Below are 20877 nucleotides of genomic sequence, written 5' to 3' on the forward strand. Positions count from 1 at the left end.
GGCAGCTGTTTGATGTGGCAACATGGGCAAAGTGTAATTGGTTGCAGTGAGTCTGTGAATGAGACCTGCGTCGGCCCCGAGGGCGCTCCCACACGCAGCATGTGGCCCGACCTGAGTTGTTGGATACGTCTGTTGTAATAAAGCACAGTCGTTATCTGTTATGGCGGCCGCTCAGTTGTGCCACCATGTTTCCTGCCACAGAGGCGGTTGTACGAAAAACAAAGGTGCGCTGATCATTTGATTACAGAGGATTACATAAACCTCTCTGTTATCATCTAACAGAAAAAGTTGTGAGAACATGTTGGCTGTCTTAAGCCAAGTGTGGGAAAACATGCGCTCCTGGTGTGTTTAAAAGAGGGTGCAGTGCTCAGCGTGTTGGCACGTGCCCGCCCGCCTGTCTGTTGACTATTGTTGTTTCCCCACATCAGTGGCAGATAAATGGATGTCAGTTGTGAAAGGAAGGTCACAGTGCAGTTGTAGGTGGTGAGAACATCAACAGAGTTCCTGTCAGGGCCGAGATGCAACTCAGCGTCTGTGGGTAAAACGACTGACTGAGCAAAAAGTGTGAGACAAGCTGCTCTGCTTGGAATGAGTCTGAGTGCTTTCATTCTCAGTGCTCTGTCAGGTCCTGCACTGAGCTGTGAAGAGGTGCATGGCAATAACACAGTGTAGGTGTTGTAAAAAATAAATGCTTTTTTCCCCAATTTTTTTTGCTTCAGTAGGTTTCTGCAGAAACACACTGGCCTTAAAGGTGATTAAAGATCGATCAGTAATCATTTCCAAAGCTGGGTTTAAAGTTTAAAGCTCTGCCTTTGTAATGTTTAAAGCGGTGTTTTATTATTCTTCACCCACAAGGGGCAGCAGAGCAGGCTTTGAAGGAAACACTGGTGCATTTTCGCTCCACTGTAGTTGTTGTGGTGAGCATATTAGCAAAAAGCTGTTATGTCCACGCCCTCTCTTTCTTTATGTCACCCCGCCTATAGCCCCATTCTCCTCCTGCGGGAAAATCAGCAGCCAGATGTTAATTAAAACAATGCACTGCAGTGGCCCTGAAAGATAGAGGACTGCTGACCTCCTCGCGTACATCTATGTCAGTGAATGAATAAATAAGCTACTTCAAGAAAAAACCGAGGGACACAGAAAGAGAAAAGAACGCTGAATTTGCTTGAAAAACCCTCAAACAAGTGTAACGTCAGTAAGCATAAACTGAGAGAAGTGTCTGGTAAAACATTCATGCTGCAGTTCTGGGTGTGAAACATTTTACTGTAATCATGAATGAGCTTTTTCACTTCCTGCAATAAGTCATCTGAGGACAGAGAGTTCATTTTGAATGGAGTCTCGGCTCCACTTAAATTCCACAAGAATCTGGTCAGAGCTGAAACTTAAGCGGAAAAAGTCCCCGTGTAGCTTATTTTTCATTTTCTGCTGCTACTGATGCGCATTTCCCAGGACATCCTCACTGCCTCTCAGCTGGTGAGCTAGCTGTCCAGGCATAAACTGTGCCTGAGGGAGGAAATGATTCTAGCATGAGGGAATGTGTTATCGTTTTCTCCTTCTTGTGCGTGCTCCTCTTAACCAGCTGAGTGTTATATGTTTATGTTGCTTATCTGCAAAAAGAGAAAGAAGCACATTTCACAGCTTGGGCGAGGGTGACTTGTGTCTTCTGCACTTCTTCTTCTTTTCTTTTTTTTAAGAATTGGACATTTCCTTGTGTCTCGTCAGTGCGATTAGTCCAGACAGGACATGTGCACTGAAATATCAAATGTCTTGTAGGCTGTCGTCTGACTGCACAGTGCAGTCCATATCATGTTCCCCATCCGTGAAAGGCTGCTCTTTGAAGGAAGTAGACCAAGCTGTTGTTAGGCATTAATACCTTTGTTGTTCCTTTCTGTTAAACAGCAATATTTGCAGTCACAGCCCAGTTAGTACACTTTCATGTCATGTCTGTTTGCCCTGAGGATGCACGCCTAATTTTTTCTAACAGCAACGTTGAGCCTCTCTAGCCGACTTCGAATCAGCTCCCTGAGGTGTGTTTATATCAAAAATGCATGCTGAATGGAAGAGACAAAGCGGTTGAGAAAGAGTCTCGGTGGCAAAGTTGCAAAACCATAACTTTGTGACTTTTTTTTGCTGAGCTTAAGTAATGCTGCATTATGTAAAACATTTATGTTGTTTGGCCACAGTGTAGAAATTCTAAAGAATGTTTTAGTGTTCATTTATGAGAGCATGGTCATGCGTCTGTGCTTGAAATTTATATGGTCCAAGAAAATTTACCAGGTATCTGAGGTTTTTTTTTTCCAGATGGCTGATCCTCATGATGTCATTGACTCAGTGGAAGCAAACCTCACTTCGTGGCAGTACAAAGGGAATTCCGACAGCATTTCAGAAAGCGTCAGGCACTGTCCCAAAAGGGGATCCTACAAACTTCTGTGAGAAAGGAAATGCCAGATGAAAAGATCCCCAGGTTGACCTTGAACGTCTTGTAGTGCCACTCCACCTGATACTCTAAGCTGGGCTTTGTTTGGATTAAAAGACAGCGCAAGCGCGTGAATGTTCTCTTCCTGTTTTCCAGATCTTAGAAATCTTAGATAATATGAAGGATTCTTGCATTTTAGTTAGGTAATAAATATATTTTGTACTCAATATAATTACTATAATCCAAGATATTTGCATTTAAAATGTGTCCCATCATTACTGGACATACTCAAAGCCAGGTTTGTTTGTGACTACTTTATTTATTGAGACGTTAAGATGCCAAATTTAACATTTGACTGCACAATAAAAAGAAAAAAGTTTTTTTGTTTTGTTTTTACATAAACAAGGCTGTTCTGGCTCCTTAAGAGTCACCACTCATGTTATGTAGTGTTATACAAGTTCATGCGATCTTTATTCGTTTCTGGCACACTGTTCATTTTATTTTGACATTCTACCGGAAGTGCTACTTCTCATTACTTCCTGTCTAACGGGAGAAGGACAGTTTGCTACTCCTGTGCCTGCCTATGCTACCTCTTAAGCCAGCACAGTCTGTAAGTTGGCAGTATTGTTGTGTTTTATGTTAGCACTAACTGCCGTGTGTTGTTTGTGATATTTTGAGAAAGCAAATTGACTCAATGATGTGCTTTATTAGTCATTAGCCTAAACGCTAATTAGCGCTAGCTAACCGCTAACGTTAGCTTGTTAGCTTGTTTCGTTCTGCTTTGCTTTGCATAGTAACAGGTCATAGCATCTTCTAATTGTAAGAATGTTTGCTTATATTAGCTCACATGGGATATTTTGTGTTTGTTTACAGTTTTACCATTCATCCATTCATGTATTTCGACAAAGCCATGCTATGCATCCAATCAAATAAATCCACCAGAAAGGAACAACGGTGTGGTTTTTTCTACATGGGATGATGGTTGTCTGTCTGCCTAGTTAAGTGCGAGGGCAGAACAGTAAAAAGACTGGCGAAACGGCTACTTCAGGAGGCAGTCTTCCAGACATCTGACCCAGACGCCACTATGCTGTCAGCAGAGGAGGAGCAGCTGGAGGTACGGTCCACCTGCTCTGGATCTACATCCAGATCCCGCAGCTCACTCGCCAAAGCAGCAGTCGAAGCACGGGCAAAGGCCGAAGCAGCACGCGCCAGAGCAGAGTTTACACGACGGGAGATTGAGGTGAAAATGAGGCAAGCAGAGTTAAGTGCTACATTAGAAGCACTAAAAGAAGAAAAGGAAGCAGAAGCTGCGCTCGCTGAAGCCAATGTATTTGAAGCAGCAATAGCAGAGGAGCTTCCAGCTTCAACCCAGTCATACAGACTACAGAGTTATCTTGGATATTCTTCACCAGAGCATCGCAGAGAAGACTTGCCGGACCCCAAACACTTTACGCCGATAAAACAATGTGACATCAGTCCAATCCCCGATCCAGCCACTTCACCTCAATATGTCCCACAGGTAAATCAACAGGACATCAAATATGAGATTGGCAGCCATCTGACACCAGCTGCTGATACCCAAGAAAAATGTGGCCAAAGGTATGTAAGTACCACACCGCAACCTATGAGCTTTTCCCCTTACACTCCACCTTTCCAGCCAACGCAAATCAACAACGGGAACAGTGACTTTGCTAATCTCGCTAAGTTTCTGGCAAAAAGAGAATTGGTGGCAGACGGTCTGACAAAGTTTACGGACAGAGCAGAGGACTACTGGGCATGGAGAGCTTCTTTCTGTAACGCTATTGAAGGGTTAAGCTTAAAGCCTAGCGAACAGTTAGATTTGCTCACCCGGTGGCTTGGAGAAGAGTCGTCTAAGCATGCCAAACGTATACGCTCTGTCCATCTCAACAATCCAGCAGAGGGCCTACGTCGAGTTTGGACACGGCTACAAGAATGTTATGGCACCCCAGAGGCTATTGAGAAGTCGCTCCTTGACAGACTTGAACGCTTTCCTAGAGTGTCAAACAAAGACCCCCAGAATCTCAGAGAACTTGGCGACCTACTTTCTGAAATTGATGCAGCCAAATCAGACGGCTCTTTACCTGGGCTAGTGTATTTGGACACATCACGTGGCATTGCCCCGATAGTTGATAAGTTGCCAACAAATCTTCAAGACAGGTGGATGTCAGAGGGGACTAAATACAAGCAGAGACATGATGTATATTTCCCTCCATTCTCATTCTTCTGTCGCTTCATACAAGATGAAGCGAAAATGAGAAACGACCCCAGTTTTAAGTCTACTGTATCAGGTCCCACATCCTATCCAACAACTCACGACAACCACTATACAAGATTTGCCAAGTCAAGACCACCTGTTGCCGTCCACAAAACAGAGGTAAACAAAACTCACAAACCAAACTTAGGCAGCACGAGTGAGTTCACAAACAAACTGTGTCCCATCCACAAGAAACCGCACCCGTTAAAGAAGTGTAGAGGTTTCAGGGAAAAGACACTAGATGAGCGTAAGGCATACCTCAGGGAACACAACATCTGTTTTAGGTGCTGCAATTCCTCAGCTCACCAAGCTAAAGACTGTAAGGAAGAGATTACTTGCCTAGAGTGCAACAGCAACAAACACGTTGCAGCGCTGCATGCAGGTCCAGCTCCATGGACACAAAACACAAAAGCTCAAAACATTGCCCCAGACCAGGACAGGGAGGAGCATGGCGGGGAGAGTAGCCTAGACTTGGAGACTAGCTCAGCATGCACTCAAGTTTGTGGGGACTTAGGTGGGGGGCGTTCCTGCTCCAAAATATGTCAAGCCTACATTTATCCAAAGGGGCATCCAGACAAAAAGGTCAAGGTTTACGCTATCATAGATGACCAGAGCAATAGGTCATTAGCGAAGTCAAATCTTTTCGACACCTTTGGCATCCCAATGAGCAACCTAGCGCCATACACACTTAAGACATGTACAGGGGTTTCCACTACAAATGGCCGCTTAGCTGAGAACCTCTTTATACAGTCTGTTGATGGCCAGTTCAGCTCTCCTCTGCCTTCTTTGCTCGAGTGTGACTCACTCCCAGACAACAAGAATGAAATACCAACGCAAGAGATTGCCCTAGCCCATCAACACCTCAAACACCTAGCAGATCATATGCAGCCCCTAGACCCTGAGGCTGACATTATGTTGCTGTTAGGCCGAGACATAATACAAGTGCACAAAGTGTATGAACGAGTGAATGGACCAGTCAATGCTCCATTTGCCCAGAGACTTGCACTTGGGTGGGTTATTGTAGGTGATGTATGCCTAGGAGGAGCCCATAAGCCAGCCATCATAGGCACATACAGAACGAGTGTTCTAGAGAACGGGCATCCAAGTCTCCTAACACCCTGTCAAAACAGCTTTCATGTCAAAGAGCAGTCACACAACAAATCCTGGAACACTCACAGTTCATGTCAAATAGGGAAACACATATTCCAGCAAAGTGAAAAGGACGAGGAGCTAGCCCCTTCCTTTGAGGACCAAGCCTTTCTAGAAATTATGGAAAGAGACTTTTACCAAGACGATGCAAATAGCTGGACAGCTCCACTTCCTTTCCGTACACCGAGAACCCACCTCCCAAACAACAGAAACCAAGCACTCAGCCGCTTAGAGTCGTTGCGCCGCACATTAAATAAACGCCCTGAGATGGAGAGACATTTTATGGATTTTATGCAGGGGTTGTTTGACAGGGATCACGCCGAACCAGCACCAGCTCTCGAAGAAGGAGAAGAATGCTGGTATCTGCCCTTCTTTGGCGTTTATCACCCGCAGAAGCCCGGGAACATCAGGGTGGTATTTGACTCAAGTGCTAAGTTTCAGGGAGTGTCCTTAAATGATGTGCTGCTCAAAGGTCCAAATATGAATAACAGTCTGATTGGGGTGCTCATCCGTTTCAGAGAAGAAACGGTGGCTGTCACAGCGGACATACAACAAATGTTCCACTGCTTTCAGGTGCGAGAAGACCACAGGAACTTCCTCCGGTTCCTTTGGTACCGCAACAATGACCCAAGAGAGCCAGTTGTCGAGTACAGAATGAAAGTGCACGTGTTCGGCAACAGCCCCTCTCCAGCGGTGGCAATTTTCGGTCTGAGAAAGGCAGCACACCTGTTCGACACACAGCACTATTCTGAGGCCAAACAGTTTGTTCAAAGACATTTCTATGTCGACGATTGACTCAAATCCCTCCCTACTGAGTCAGAGGCAATTAAGCTCCTCAAAGACACACAGGAGCTGCTCGCTGCGTCCAACCTGAGGCTCCACAAAATAGCTTCAAACAGCCCAAATGTCATGAAAGCATTCTCTACTGTAGACTTGGCAAGCGGGCTCAAGGACATAGATTTCAACACAGAGTTTCCTCCAATGCAGAGAAGCTTAGGAGTATGTTGGGACATTGAAGGCGACACCTTCACATTCAGAGTCTCTCAAGCCGAAAAGCCTTACACGAAAAGAGGTGTTCTGTCCACTATCAACAGCCTTTTTGACCCGCTGGGGTTTGCAGTGCCAGTGAGCATCAAGGGGAGGGCACTGTTGCGGGAGCTGACAAAAGAGACTTGTGGGTGGGATGAGACTCTTCCAGAGGGCATGTTTAAGGAGTGGTCAGAATGGAAGAATGCTCTCAAACAACTCGAGCAAATCCGTATCCCAAGGCCATACTGCCCCTTCTCCTTTCTTGGTGCGAAGCACAGAGAAATCTGTGTCTTCTGTGATGCATCAACCCAGGCTATTGCAGCCGTGGCTTACCTGAAGTTAACGAACAAAAATGGTGAGACAGAGTTTGCGTTCATATTCGGGAAAGCCAAACTTGCCCCCAAGCCCGATCTTACCATTCCCAGGCTCGAGCTGTGTGCATCGGTGTTAGCGGTGGAAGTTGGGGAACTAATCAGAGATGAAATGGACATTCAGATTAGTAACATGCGCTTCTTCTCCGACAGCAAAGTCGTTCTTGGCTATATCTACAATGAGGCAAGAAGATTTCACGTTTTCGTGAACAACCGGGTGCAACGCATCAGACGAGCAACAGTACCAACTCAGTGGGGCTATGTACCCTCGGTGCACAACCCGGCCGATCACGGATCCAGATCTCTACCTGCCGAAAAACTGTTGTCCAGCACATGGTTGAAAGGGCCGGAGTTTCCCTTAAAGCCCTTACAGAGCAACTCATCAGGTACATTCCAACTTCAAAACCCCGACTCAGACATTGAAGTTCGTCCCTTGATCACTGCCACCATTCAAACATCATACCCCTGTTTAAAGACTGCAAACTTAGAATCTTTCTCCAGCTGGCAGTCCCTTACCAGGGCAGTTGCACGTTTGGCACACATTGCACGCACCTTTAAGGTAAAGCAATCAGGCGGACAATGTAAGGGATGGCATATATGTCATGAACTCACTACCTCAGATTTTGAGCAAGCAAGAGAGACGGTTATAAAAGCAGTCCAACAAGAAAGCTTCCCAGAGGAGCTCAAACAAATAGAGTCAAGGAAGGACATCCCAAAGAAAAGCCCTCTCTTAAAGCTTTCTCCCTACCTTGACAAATCAGGCCTCCTGAGGCTTGGCGGACGCCTTCTTCATTCTGACCTTGAGTCCGCAGAAAAACACCCCTTGATTATGCCGCACAAACACCATGTAACTAACCTGTTAGTCCGCTATTACCATGAAAGGGTCAGGCACCAGGGGCGTCATCTTACAGAGGGTGCTTTAAGATCCGCAGGTTACTGGGTCTTAGGAGGTAAACGCCAGATCAGCAGCCTCATTTACTCATGCGTAGTTTGTCGCAAGCTAAGGGGAGTAACACAGTTCCAAAAAATGTCAGATCTTCCTGCAGAACGCCTTAGTGCTGAGCCTCCATTCTCTTACGTAGGCATAGATGTGTTCGGGCCATGGTCTGTTGCCTCTCGTCGTACTCGGGGCGGACTTGCCAGCAGCAAACGATGGGCAGTGATGTTCACCTGCATGAGCACAAGGGCAGTTCACCTTGAGATCATAGAGGGGATGGACACGTCTAGCTTCATTAACGCTCTCCGCAGGTTCTTTTCAGTCAGAGGACCTGCAAAGCAATTGAGATCGGATTGTGGAACTAACTTCACAGGAGCCTCCAGGGAGCTAGGGTTTGACAAAAGGATTCCTTGTGACCCACGTGTTAAATCCTTCCTAAATGATCATGGATGTAGTTGGGTCTTCAACCCTCCCTACTCTTCTCACATGGGGGGCAGTTGGGAGCGGATGATAGGAGTGGCACGTAAGATATTAGACTCCCAGCTCGCTCAACTTGGTTCCAGGCCCCTCACGCACGACGTCCTGATCACCTTCATGGCAGAGGTGGCCGCCATCATCAACGCACGGCCGCTGGTTCCAGTGTCAAGTGATCCCGATGTTCCGTGCATCCTTACTCCCGCCACACTCCTCACGCAAAAAGTTGGTGCACCTCCAACACCCTTAGGTGACTTCGGGGAGAAGGACCTCTACAGGCAACAGTGGAAAAGAGTTCAGAGTCTGGCCAACTCTTTCTGGCATCGCTGGCGTAAGGAGTACTTATCAACACTGCAATGCCGCCGCAAGTGGCATTCCACCAGACCAAACCTGCAGCAGGGGGATGTGGTCCTCCTGAAAGATCCTCTCGTGAAGAGAAATCAGTGGCCCATGGGGGTGATTGCAAAGGTTCATCCTAGTAGTGACGGACTTGTCAGGAAGGTAGAAGTCAAGGTGGTGAAAGATGGTAAAGCCAAAGTTTACTTTAGGCCAGTCACAGACGTTGTTCTTCTTGTATCAGCTGCTGTGCAACAAGTTTAGTTTGGGTACAAGTGTGACATCTTACCGATGTCAGGCGGGGAGTGTTCTGGCTCCTTAAGAGTCACCACTCATGTTATGTAGTGTTATACAAGTTCATGCGATCTTTATTCGTTTCTGGCACACTGTTCATTTTATTTTGACATTCTACCGGAAGTGCTACTTCTCATTACTTCCTGTCTAACGGGAGAAGGACAGTTTGCTACTCCTGTGCCTGCCTATGCTACCTCTTAAGCCAGCACAGTCTGTAAGTTGGCAGTATTGTTGTGTTTTATGTTAGCACTAACTGCCGTGTGTTGTTTGTGATATTTTGAGAAAGCAAATTGACTCAATGATGTGCTTTATTAGTCATTAGCCTAAACGCTAACCGCTAACGTTAGCTTGTTAGCTTGTTTCGTTCTGCTTTGCTTTGCATAGTAACAGGTCATAGCATCTTCTAATTGTAAGAATGTTTGCTTATATTAGCTCACATGGGATATTTTGTGTTTGTTTACAGTTTTACCATTCATCCATTCATGTATTTCGACAAAGCCATGCTATGCATCCAATCAAATAAATCCACCAGAAAGGAACAACGGTGTGGTTTTTTCTACATGGGATGATGGTTGTCTGTCTGCCTAGTTAAGTGCGAGGGCAGAACAAAGGCAATATGTTAAAGTCTGATTAATCCTCTGATTTCTGGCTCTTTTCCACACCGTGTATTCTGCCGTGTCTCTAGATGGCGCTCCTCCCTGAGCCATGGTTCTGTTGGAGGTTTCTTCCTTTCAAAAGGGAGTTTTTCCTTCTCACTGTTGCCAAATGCTTTCTCATCGATTGTTATCTGATCGTTGGAGTTTTCTCTCTATTATTCTATGGTGTACCTTACAATATAAAGCACCTTCAGACAACAGGGGGCAAAATGATTTTGCGGGTTTTCTCTATATTATTGTAGCATTTTTATCTTACAATATAAAGCACCTAGAGGCAACTTTCATTGTGATTTGGTGCTGTACAAATCAAACCGAACTGAATTGGATTAAACACTCAGTATTGATCTGCTGCTTGAGTTTTTGCATGTCATGGTGCTGAATGCAAAGTGTGGAAATTATACCAACACACTTTATTTGTATTAGCAACAGACCGTGCGCAGGAAACCTTACACAGTGCAAACATACACACTCCCATTCACATCCGAGTACACAATCTGACAGCAGCCACTGAAAGGGTGTAGAGAAGAGCCGCACCTTGAGAGCCCCAACAACTTTTTTCATGTCTCGCAAACAGAAACAAGTCTCAAGCTTCTTCCTCCCACACAGCACATTTCACACATTCCACATGAATGTTTGCTTTTTTTTCTTCTTTTTTTTTGGACTTTTTTTTTGCTTTACCAGGTCACGAGAATCAATCCAGTGCAGCATTTTGTGTCTCACCAGCTTCTGGAGATCACTCTACAAAGACTATTTATTTCATCTTGTGCAACTCCTTCTTTGCATAGTCATCGTTTTTTTTTCTGCAGTCCAATTGAAAGTCTTGCTTCTCCCTGTGAGTATTTATGTCCTCATGGGCTAACCATAAAGATAGCTTCCCCATGCTTTCATTTCCTCACTCACAGTGGGAATCCTGACCAAGGGCTTGAGCTCTGGTCATCGCTCCAACTACAACACGTCTCACTGCTTCCTGTTATCGGTGATTACATAAGGTTGGGAAACAAAGACATCCTAGGTTGTCGGGGAAGCGACGAGCTTCCCTGTCGACATCCACGAGAATGGAATAATTGGACTTTTCATAGCGACGCTGATGGAAGACGCAGCTGTTGGCATTCAGAAACATCCTTGTGTACGAACACAGCCTTGGAAATATGAATAATACTCCAAATCATTCAGCGTTCTATCACAACGTTAATTCTGGCTTTCTTGTGTCATTTCAGTGGTTACCTCAGCCTGAAGTTTCCTGATTTGAAAGTCCTGGTCAGCTGTTTGCATGTTTTGGTTTGGCTGTGTGGGTTTCACAGGTTTGGTTCATTTTAAAATGATGTGAAAGTAAGTGGTTGTCTGGCTCGTTGTTTTGGGCCCGTGACACAATAGCAACCTGTCTGCCTCTTGCTCTGAAACAGCTGGGAGAGGATCCAGCACCCATGAGAAAAAAAATGGATAAATGTGTTTGACTCAGTTTGAAACAGTGTCTGCACCGCATCGGTATGGGCTAAAGTGACCAAATCACCCTCTATACGTGGAATATGTGTGTGTGTCTTCGTGTCCCACATCTCAAGACAATGTCCCAGATTTTGGCTTGTTCTGTAGAACATGCACTTTTCGAACGTTTTACTTTTACCCAGTGCAAATGAAGGAAAGGCTTTTTATCACAGCTAGTAGAACATCACCCTTCCTGCCATCCTCATCAGTGAAAGTTACGAGTCAGCAAAAAGTCACAAGCGTTGCAGATTTTGTTGAATATGATGGAAACTTCTGCTGAGAAAACAAGGTGGCAGAATATTCTGAGAAACAGAACCTCAACACAAATAAAAAACTATCTATCTATCTATCTATCTATCTATCTATCTATCTATCTATCTATCTATCTATCTATCTATCTATCTATCTATCTATCTATCTATCTATCTATCTATCTATCTATCTATCTATCTATCTATATTGCACAGCAGATGTTTTTCGACTCAGCTTTTCATAACGTGATAAGCAATGCAAAACTGATTTTTTTTAAAAATAGGTGACCTGTTTGTTTTGCATTTCCTCATTTTGTGTTATATAAACAATGCTGCGATGAAACGATTCAGTGTCGCCAAAATAAATAATGAGGTGAAAGTAAACCCTTTGAGGCAAAAACCTCTCGATGCTATCACCTGCTGCAGGCACAGACTGAATCATTCGGACGACATTTGACAATTTCAGCCTCAGCATATATCAATAAAGACGTGGTTTGATGACTATTAGAACAGTTTCTGGGGGTTTTTTAAGAGTAGCTGCATAGACAGAGATCACCCTAACTAACTTCTGACATGCACCCAGTCATTTTGTTCAAATAGGAAGGTGTAGAATATGACAGAAACCACTCAGAGCTCCTGATAAAGTAACAGAATTAAAGACTTTATTCTTTCAATCACACAAAGCTACTCCAGTGGAGTAGATATAAATATGAAAAGCATGACTGGTCCCCTTTAAGTGGCCTAGATAGCCATCCAGGGAGTCAGCATGCACCATGAACTCAGAAAATCTGACCTAAGTAACATTCAATCGGCTACTCCAATGCTTCTCCTCTTATAACATGCCAAAATTCTTTGGACTATTCCTTTAACAAGCAAAACTGTCGTCCTCGTGGAAGCATTAGACAAAAGGTCACAAGAGTAGTTTGACTGTTTGCACCAAAATTCTTGGCAATCCAACAGACAAGCAGCTACAGGTATCTCAGGCCCTGGTGTGTCACATGATGCCTTTTGTGCATATTTCTGGGGTAAATACAGTGTGTAGGTCACTGTGGACAGTGCTGAGGATGCAGAGTGATACAGCGGGAACTTCAGCAGCACTCCCCGGGGACTAGGCCTCGGTCCTGGGAAGTAGTGGCCCGAGATCAAGCAGACCATCGCGACTTGAGCCTGTTGCAATACTGGGAACCTCCTTTCCCAGCATGGGTTGTTGGTTGACATGTGAACAGCTACTAGGATTAGCTCCTCCCAGATTTCGGTGGGAAGACTTTTCTCTTTAGTGACTGAAGGCAAAGAGGAAAAGATTTTCTCCTGGGCGGTAACTATTATTAACAAGCCCGGTGGACTGCTAAACAAGGCAGTTCTTGTGGGAATGTTTAGTTGGATCAAATGTCCTGTTTCCAAGAGAGCAAAATTATTTTGTGCATGTGTAGCATGTTGTATCATGATCACTCTGATCCATCCCTCTTAGCTGAGGGGGGAGCCCTGAACTTGGTAACAAAGCCTGGTGTCTGGTTCTGTAAGATTGCTATTTGATTAAGACTAATCTTGAGGTTTTTCTTTCAACTGCTTTTGTCTCGGGTGGAAGTACTTTTTTTTGTTGCTCTCTTTCAATGTCTAAATTAACACTCAGCCTGTTCGACTGGATTTTGAGCCCTCTGATTTAAAAACAGCTGCACCCAAGGATAATGTCTATGAGGGGGACAGACATGAGAAAATGCCAATCAAGCAGTTTACAAATTAAGGGGAGGAAAGCGTTCCTTTCCTTTCTTCTTTAGAGTCTGCGTAGGAAATAGATAACAAAAAACAAAGGAAAGCAACTAGCGTCAAAGTTCCCTAATTAAGACATAATTAGTGCATTCTGGAAGTCGGAAGTGGAAATTCATGTGGAATGCCCCCTCAAGTTGAAGCAGCTCCATCAACCTCGAGTTAAAAACCCAGGATGGCGGCAGTGAACATAAACAGTAGCTGTCATGTCACTGAGTCTGCAGCCCGGTGTTTTTGTGTGTTTTAGTTATATTTTTCAATTATTGTAATTCATGGGTTTTGGTTCCGCTTATTATATATTTAGTCCTAGGATTTTGGTTTCTGTTATTTTGCCTTTCTAATGTTCCTTGTCGTGTCATGTCTTGTCTCCTTGTTCCCTCTGTCTCCCCAGTCAGTCAGGTCTCTATGTTCAGTGTCAAGTCTGTGTCTCTGTGCCTGTTGTGTGCTTCCTATTTTATTTTGATAGTCCCTGTCCTGTGTACAGTGTGTCTGGTTTTGCTGGCTCTGATTTCTCCCTGCTGTGTTTCTCTTCTGTCTCCCTTTCCCCGATTGTATTTAAGCCCTGTGTTTTTTCCTTGCTCTGTGTTGTGTTGTACCTACTCATGTGTGTAAGTCTCGCTGTGGTCCATGTTTCTAGTTTCCTTGAGTTTCTCAATGTTCTTTTCCTAGTTTTTCCTAGTTTTGTTTGTTTTTTGTGCTTATGTTTTGGACATTTTTCCCAACAATAAAGCTGCTGCCTTGAGTTCACCTTTTGTGTCCTGCATTTGGGTCCACCTCCTGCTGGACACAGCCTCACATGACAGTAGCAAAACTGCAAAACTTTTAGGCTACGTCCACACGTACACGGGTATTTTTGAAAATGGAAATTTTCCGTTTTCGTTTTCTTTTTTAAAAAATCCTGTCCACACGTAAACGCAAAAACGAAGGAAAACGCTGCTAGGAACATGCCAAAGCAACAGGTGGCGATATATTCCGAACCTGTAGAAATGTTGGCCAATCAGAAGTCTAGAAGCCTGGGTGGGAAAAGTAACCAAAGATGGCGCATAGAAACAGAACTGAGTCCTATGTGGAGGAACAGAAACTGTGTTGTATATGTAATCATGTAAACACTGCAGAGAGTAAAGTTAACAGTAACAGTATTTTGTCCAAGTCCGCCACTGTAGAAATCCATTTCACCGAAATAATAACGTGGCGCAAAGTGTGACGTGAAAAAAGGCGCACACCTTTGATGCTGCGTTTTCTCCATTTTTCTCGTCCACACGTAAATGCAAAAACTGAGTTTTCGAAAATATTCACCCTGGCAGGCGTATTTAAAAATCTCAGTTTTCAGTGACCGAAAACGCCGTTTACGTGTGGACGAAAGGTGCAAACGCAAAAATCTCTGTTTTCAAAAATACCCGGGTACGTGTGGACATAGCCTTAATCTGTGCTGCCACTGTTCTGTATTTGTGACTATGTGACAGGCTGTATCCATGAACATGCTGCAGCAGTGTTTTTAACAAGCACTATGATGCATAGTTAGTGATGTTTTACTTTGCTAAGATGCCAAACAAATCCTGTTTTTTCCTTGGTTTTTTACAACTTTATTACTGGAACAAGGTCAACTTGGCAGTGACGGCACTCCTTGTTTCCGAAGTATCTAGAGCGCGGCATATATCTTTGTTCTTTTAACCCGTTACAGAGGCCAAAGTGCAGGTTTTATTATCATTTTGTATCACCCTGCTTCTTGGTTTCCTGTGGTCACGCCTGTTTTTGTTAAACAAATGAGATGTTAACTATTAAGCTTTAGAAGTGCTCACTTTCCAATGATTTCCCCTTTGAACAGATCCGGGCTTGCCAAGTTAAGCAGGCAGATTTAAGAGTGTTATTGAGCTTTTTCTTTAAATGCTGTTCTTTGATTGTGTGATTCACTGGAAGAGGCTTGTGATGAGATTCCATCGTCATATCTTAAGGTTGGGCAATTACCACGTTGTGTCTCACACAGTCTTATACTTCACTTCGAGATTAAATGATTTCAGGAAAGTTGCCAAGTATGTGAAATCACTTGGCATTATCAGACACAGGAACGCCCTGGTGGATGCAGACTCAAGCTAATGGTCTGTGCATCATCAGGCAGGTTGGCTCCTCTGCTCCTCTGGACCTCCACTGGACCTCCCACTCACTGCAGGATCAAAGTCATGCTGGATGTCAGGGGACCGGAGGAGAATGACATTGTCATCAACCACTGACCACACCATCACTATGCTAAATCATATCACGGTATTTCCTGCTGATAGGCCTGGTATGCCCCTGTTTGTCTTATTTCTTTTATTCTCGGCCTTTCTGGAATGTCAAATTACACAATGTGCAAGAGGAAATGTCAGATTTCACCATCACCCTAAAGTGTTTTTGTTTGCTGCGCTTGTGTTGCTAGCTGCGATGGTAAGCTCAACACGGGCCTGAGATGGACTAAACAATTGCCTTGTGGTTGAAGTGAAGTGGTTGTGTCGAAACCATGTCATGCTATGTAGCCTTTGCTTCCTGCATTTCACACACTCTTCCTTTGTCTTCTGTGCATGCAAGTGGACAAATGCAGTGAGCCAAAACTGCCACAGAATGGTTTCAATTTTAAGAAGAGTTACCTCACAGAAACAATACTCCCCAGCCCCACTTGGGTTTATTAAACTCACAGCAATTATTAGTGTGTATAAGTGTGTTTGATCTGGCTACAGTTCATGGCCTGTGTCTCTATCTGTGGGACCATTGATAACAGGTTGATCCATCCTTCTGTTTGGATTCAGGAGACGCTCAGAAGTTCTGCAGTCTCCCTGCTGAATTTAATCAAGCAATGAGACCAATGAAAGGAATTAAGACTGGAGCTGAGTCAGCCTCACAGAGGTCTCTTTATACTGCTGCCGAACTTGACGGGGTCCAGGGTTAGCATGCATCACACACAGGAAAACAGCAAGCAGCTTCCAGACAGTCGCAGCCACAGCAGTCCGCCTCTGAATCTCCCCCCCTACACACTCCTACTGCACGCTGTTTATAAGAAGCATATCGCCTTGCTAGAACCACTTTCAAAGAGCTTTCGTTCACATTGTGAGGCCCCCCATTTCCTCCTCTCTCTCAGGAGGGAAATGTAAGTGTGCAGGAGTGGAAATGTTGCAGAGTAGAAGGGAAGTGAGTGGACCATGTTATTTGTGGGGCTGTGAGGCCCATAGGCTTAAAATAAACTTACACAAAATGACTTACTGGAAACTGCTCAGTCTTCTGCTGCTGATTAATGCCTCATTTTTCTTTGGGCACAGAGAGTGTTTGAGAGCAGGACAGAGGGAGAAAGACTAACTTTTGTTTGATCCAAGGTCACTGAGTGGCCAGCTGCAAGGCGCTCTATCTAGCATAGGGATCTGTCTTCCTATTGGACATCCTGTCTCTGATGAATTCTTACTTCTCTGATTTAAAATTGCACAGAGGAAGCTGGCTGCTGTCAAGACACACCCACCAGCACACATACTTCAGCCAATCAGATGACTCCAGTTGTCCAGCATCCTTCGCACTCAAACAGCTGCCACAGGAGCTCCTCTACTGGAATTTTTTGTGTGTCTTTCCTTCCCTAATCTCTGACCACACACACTTGTTCAGTGTGACAGGCAGCCGCTGCCTTTTGGCTCTTACTCAGTCCTCCACCCCACCCCTCCACACCCCACGTCTTCTGCACCGCCCTGAGACATGTGTGTGTTGTGAGGCAAATGAGCAGGAAAGCTGGGCAAACTTCAGAGATGGCTGTTGGAACCCAACAAAGGGGGCCCCCCACATCAGAGTTATATAACAGAAATCTAACTGCATGCTCACATGAAGAATATCACTCTTTTTCGCCTGCAGATGCATGCCGTGAGCTCATGCTGTGAACCCACATGCATTCTGGGTTTTTTTTTGTCTTGTATACTAAGAGAAACAGCATAGATGCAAATATATTATCCAGATATCTAAGTGATTTCTTATAGACATCATCTGGAGGGGATGTGACTTCATCTACTTAAAATCCAACGTTTGTCATTTGTGCTAAGTGTCCCTCTCCACCCAACATATTTAAAAAGTAATTTTGAATTTTTTTTAGCCCAATATCTGATATTTTTTAAATATTTTTCAATCAGTCGATTGAAGCCCAGAGGCAGGAGAATCCCCACAGTCCTCAGGGTATCACCACCCCAATCGAAGTTCATTGTCGTACAGACCCTTCCATAGTCTCCAGATTGGAACTCAGTCAAATCCAGCCAGTAGCAGTTCCCAGTCTAAAGCTTAGCCAGCCACACTCAATATTAGATTCTATTCAGGGCCCAGCCATTTAATATCAGCCCCTAGCTTGGAGTTTAGCCACCAGCAGCTAGCAACACATTCGTGTATAGATGTAAGCCACCAAAATCAACACCATGTTCCAGCCCAGAGCCATCCAGAAACAGCCGACAGAGTCTTCCAACACAGAGTGTAGCCAATCATTACCAGCAAGGGAAAGGAAGAAGGAAGGTAGGAAAGATCAGATTCTGTGGCCCAGATCCAGTGAGAAAAGAGAGTGGGAAACCATTGACTCAGAACCAGCTTTTATACTAGATCAACCGAAGGATCCAGTTGAAAGGAAGTTGGAGAACCTGGGAACCATCATCTATGGCTATGGGCTGAGCGGTTTGGGGTAAAGAACAAGACTCAGAGACAGCAGAAAGGCCCTTTAAACCAGTTAAAGTCCAGGAGACAGCGGGAAATTGACAGATTAGTGAAAGAGAGAAGACAAATGAGGAAACAGTGGAGGAAGGCCTTTGAGACAGAAAGGGAGGGACTTACTGCCCTGCAGGAGTAAATAAAGCAACAACTTACTAAGCTACGAAGAGCAGAACACCAGATGACAGCGTAAGAAGAAAGAACGGACCCTTTTCTACAGCAACCCATACAGCTTTGTTAGGGGCCTTTTTGTTGAAGAGAAGAGTGGGTGTCTCAAAATGCCCATAAATGACCTGGAAGATCATCTCAGGAAAACTAACTCTGAGGATCGGAGCAGTTACCATTCCGAGTGATATGCCGCCTATCCAGGCACCTGAACACCAAATGAACATAAGACCACCTACATGGATTGAAGTGGAGAAGGTAGTGAAGCACGCAAGAGCAGCATCGGCCCCAGAACCTAATGGCATCTCATATAGGCTCTATAACAACACATCAAGAGTCCTCAAATACCTGTGGAAACTTATGAAGGTAGCATGGCAGAAAGGAGTGATTCCAAAGGCTTGGCAAAAAGCAGGAGGTATTCTGATCCCTAAGGAGAAGAACTCCTCATCCATCAGCCAGTTTTGCCAGATCAGCCTGCTGAACGTAGAGCGAAACATCTTCTTCAGTGTCTTGGCCCAAAGACTATCAACTTTCCTGCAACAAAACAACTATATTGACACATCAGTGCAGAAGGCCGGCATCCAGGGCTTCTCGGGATGTCTGGGGCATGCCAGCGCCATCTGGCAGCAGATTCAAACTGCCAAGAAAGAACAAAGGGACCTTCATGTGGCCTTTTTAGACCTTGCCAACGCCTTTGGGTCAGTTCCGCACAAGATCTTGTGGATGGCTTTTAACTATTTCAGCGCACCAAACCACATCACAGGTCTGGTCAAGACCTACTTTCGGGACTTACAGTTTTGTGTGACAGCTGAGAACACCACCACAGCCTGGCAGCACCTGGGAATTGGAGTTATGGTGGGCTGCACAATTTCCCCTCTGGCATTAATCATGGCAATGAAGTTGGTCATGCGGGCATCTCGGTGGGTAGTGGGAGGTGAGAGACTCGTCTTCCTCCCATTAGAGCCTACATGGATGACATGACCATCATTACAACAGCAAAACCATGTATGAGACAATTGCTACAGAAGCTCCAGGAAAACATGGGCAAGAATGGGTAAGAAAGGAGTTTAAGCCAAGTAAATCTCACAGCATTTCCATCATAAAAGGAAAACTGACAGCTGAGCAATTCTATATCAGTGGAGAACTAATTCCAACAGTCTTAGAGAAGCCTATAAAGAGCCTGGGACAGTGGTATAATGCAGACCTCAATGATATGAATGATACCTGAATGGCTAGAAGAACTAAGGCAGAACTTGGCTAATGACCTCAAGTGGATTAACAACACAGCACTCCCAGGGAAACTGAAGCTCTGGTGCTTCCAGTTTGGGTTATTACCAAGACTACTGTGGCCGCTGACAATGTACGAGATCTCACTCAATCATGCCAATAGAGACTGAAAATGTGACGTCATTCAGGGGTAAAACCGCAAAGGATTCTGGGAACTCGTGGCAAGAGGTACTAGCGCACGCAGGCTTTCAATTGAAATTACATTACACAGCGATAAAAAGAAACACAAAAAATGGCATTATTTCCACTACTAATTAATTACCGTTGAGCTTAAAGGTCCAATTAATAAACTGTTAACGAATGTGTATTTATGAAGTGAGACTGGTAAACTTACGACTGGTAAACTTACGTTTGTTCGTACGATGGTCTTTCGTTCTACACGGTGCATTTCAAGGTCCTGTACCCATCCGTCGGTAAACTGTACCTGGGCTTGTTGCAGTGACCTGAAGTTACTAAACTTCACGAGTGTATGCACTCACTCCAAGAAGCGTATAATTATAAATATGAGCGTGGTGAAAGTTGGGCAGCACGCTAACGTCTTTTGTCCACTCTGTGTGCTCGTAAGGGTCTAACCCTTTCACTCGTTTGATTTTTTCCTCGTATCTTTTCTTTGACTTTTCTTTAAGTCTGTCTTTGTACGGACCGGCATTGTTCTCCTTCGTTTTGTACATACCTTTTTTGGGGGACAAAGAAAAAGCAAGAAGGTATTGGAACCGGAGAATGAACGTTTTCAGGGATGAAGTGGACCCCAGCCATATCTGTACTTGCTTACAGGGCATTATTTGATTGATGGTGTTTCCTCTGTATTATTATATGATCTCTCCATTAAATATAAAGCATCATAAGGTTACTGTATGTAATTTGGCGCTATATAAGTGAAATTGAATTGAACTGAATTATTTACCATTTCAGATTATTTGGCACACTCTTTACTTAGCTCTGAGAACTAACTTCCTGGTATCTTTGCTAAAGTAATGACCATAACATAATTTCATGGGTTTTTTTTTAAAACACACATCAAATACACGTACACACACAAAGGACACAGCAAACTGATATAATCTTAGAGTTACTGAAAGACTCATTTTATTAGTTCTGATGTGGCAGGAAGTCGCAATTTCCAAGTTTCCCTCAACTGCCCCTTCAAGTCAGATTTCTAACTTGGAAACTCAAGTGGCCCACCAACCCCTACTATCCAGGATGGCAGCAGTGCACATAAGCATTAGTAAAACTGTATAAGTTATAGTCAGTATTGCCACTTTTGTGGTCAGTGCGCAGAACACTGAGCAGGCATGAACA

The 20877-nt window shown here is 44.4% G+C and overlaps 2 protein-coding genes across 2 annotated transcripts; both read left to right on the forward strand.

Moving 5' to 3' along the window:
* The first annotated feature begins 2851 nt into the window (after nt 1-2851).
* On the forward strand, nt 2852-6643 carry LOC309691803 (uncharacterized protein). The gene is made up of 2 exons (XM_082509748.1): nt 2852-3026; nt 3290-6643. Exon 2 carries the CDS (start codon nt 3501-3503, stop codon nt 6633-6635), a length of 3135 nt encoding a protein of 1044 aa, XP_082365874.1. The 5' UTR covers nt 2852-3026; nt 3290-3500; the 3' UTR covers nt 6636-6643.
* LOC309691804 (uncharacterized protein) lies at nt 6642-11389 on the forward strand. The gene is made up of 2 exons (XM_082509749.1): nt 6642-9495; nt 9745-11389. Exon 1 carries the CDS (start codon nt 6750-6752, stop codon nt 9249-9251), a length of 2502 nt encoding a protein of 833 aa, XP_082365875.1. The 5' UTR covers nt 6642-6749; the 3' UTR covers nt 9252-9495; nt 9745-11389.
* Nucleotides 11390-20877: the final 9488 nt, after the last annotated feature.

Source organism: Aulonocara stuartgranti, assembly GCF_965226115.1.
Source record: "Aulonocara stuartgranti genome assembly, chromosome: 17".
NCBI classification, from domain to species: Eukaryota; Metazoa; Chordata; class Actinopteri; order Cichliformes; family Cichlidae; genus Aulonocara; species Aulonocara stuartgranti.

Coding starts and splice junctions, on each gene's coding strand:
- LOC309691803 (XM_082509748.1), top strand. CDS start 3,501: ATGCTGTCAGCAGAGGAGGAGCAGCTGGAGGTACGGTCCACCTGCTCT.
- LOC309691804 (XM_082509749.1), top strand. CDS start 6,750: ATGAAAGCATTCTCTACTGTAGACTTGGCAAGCGGGCTCAAGGACATA.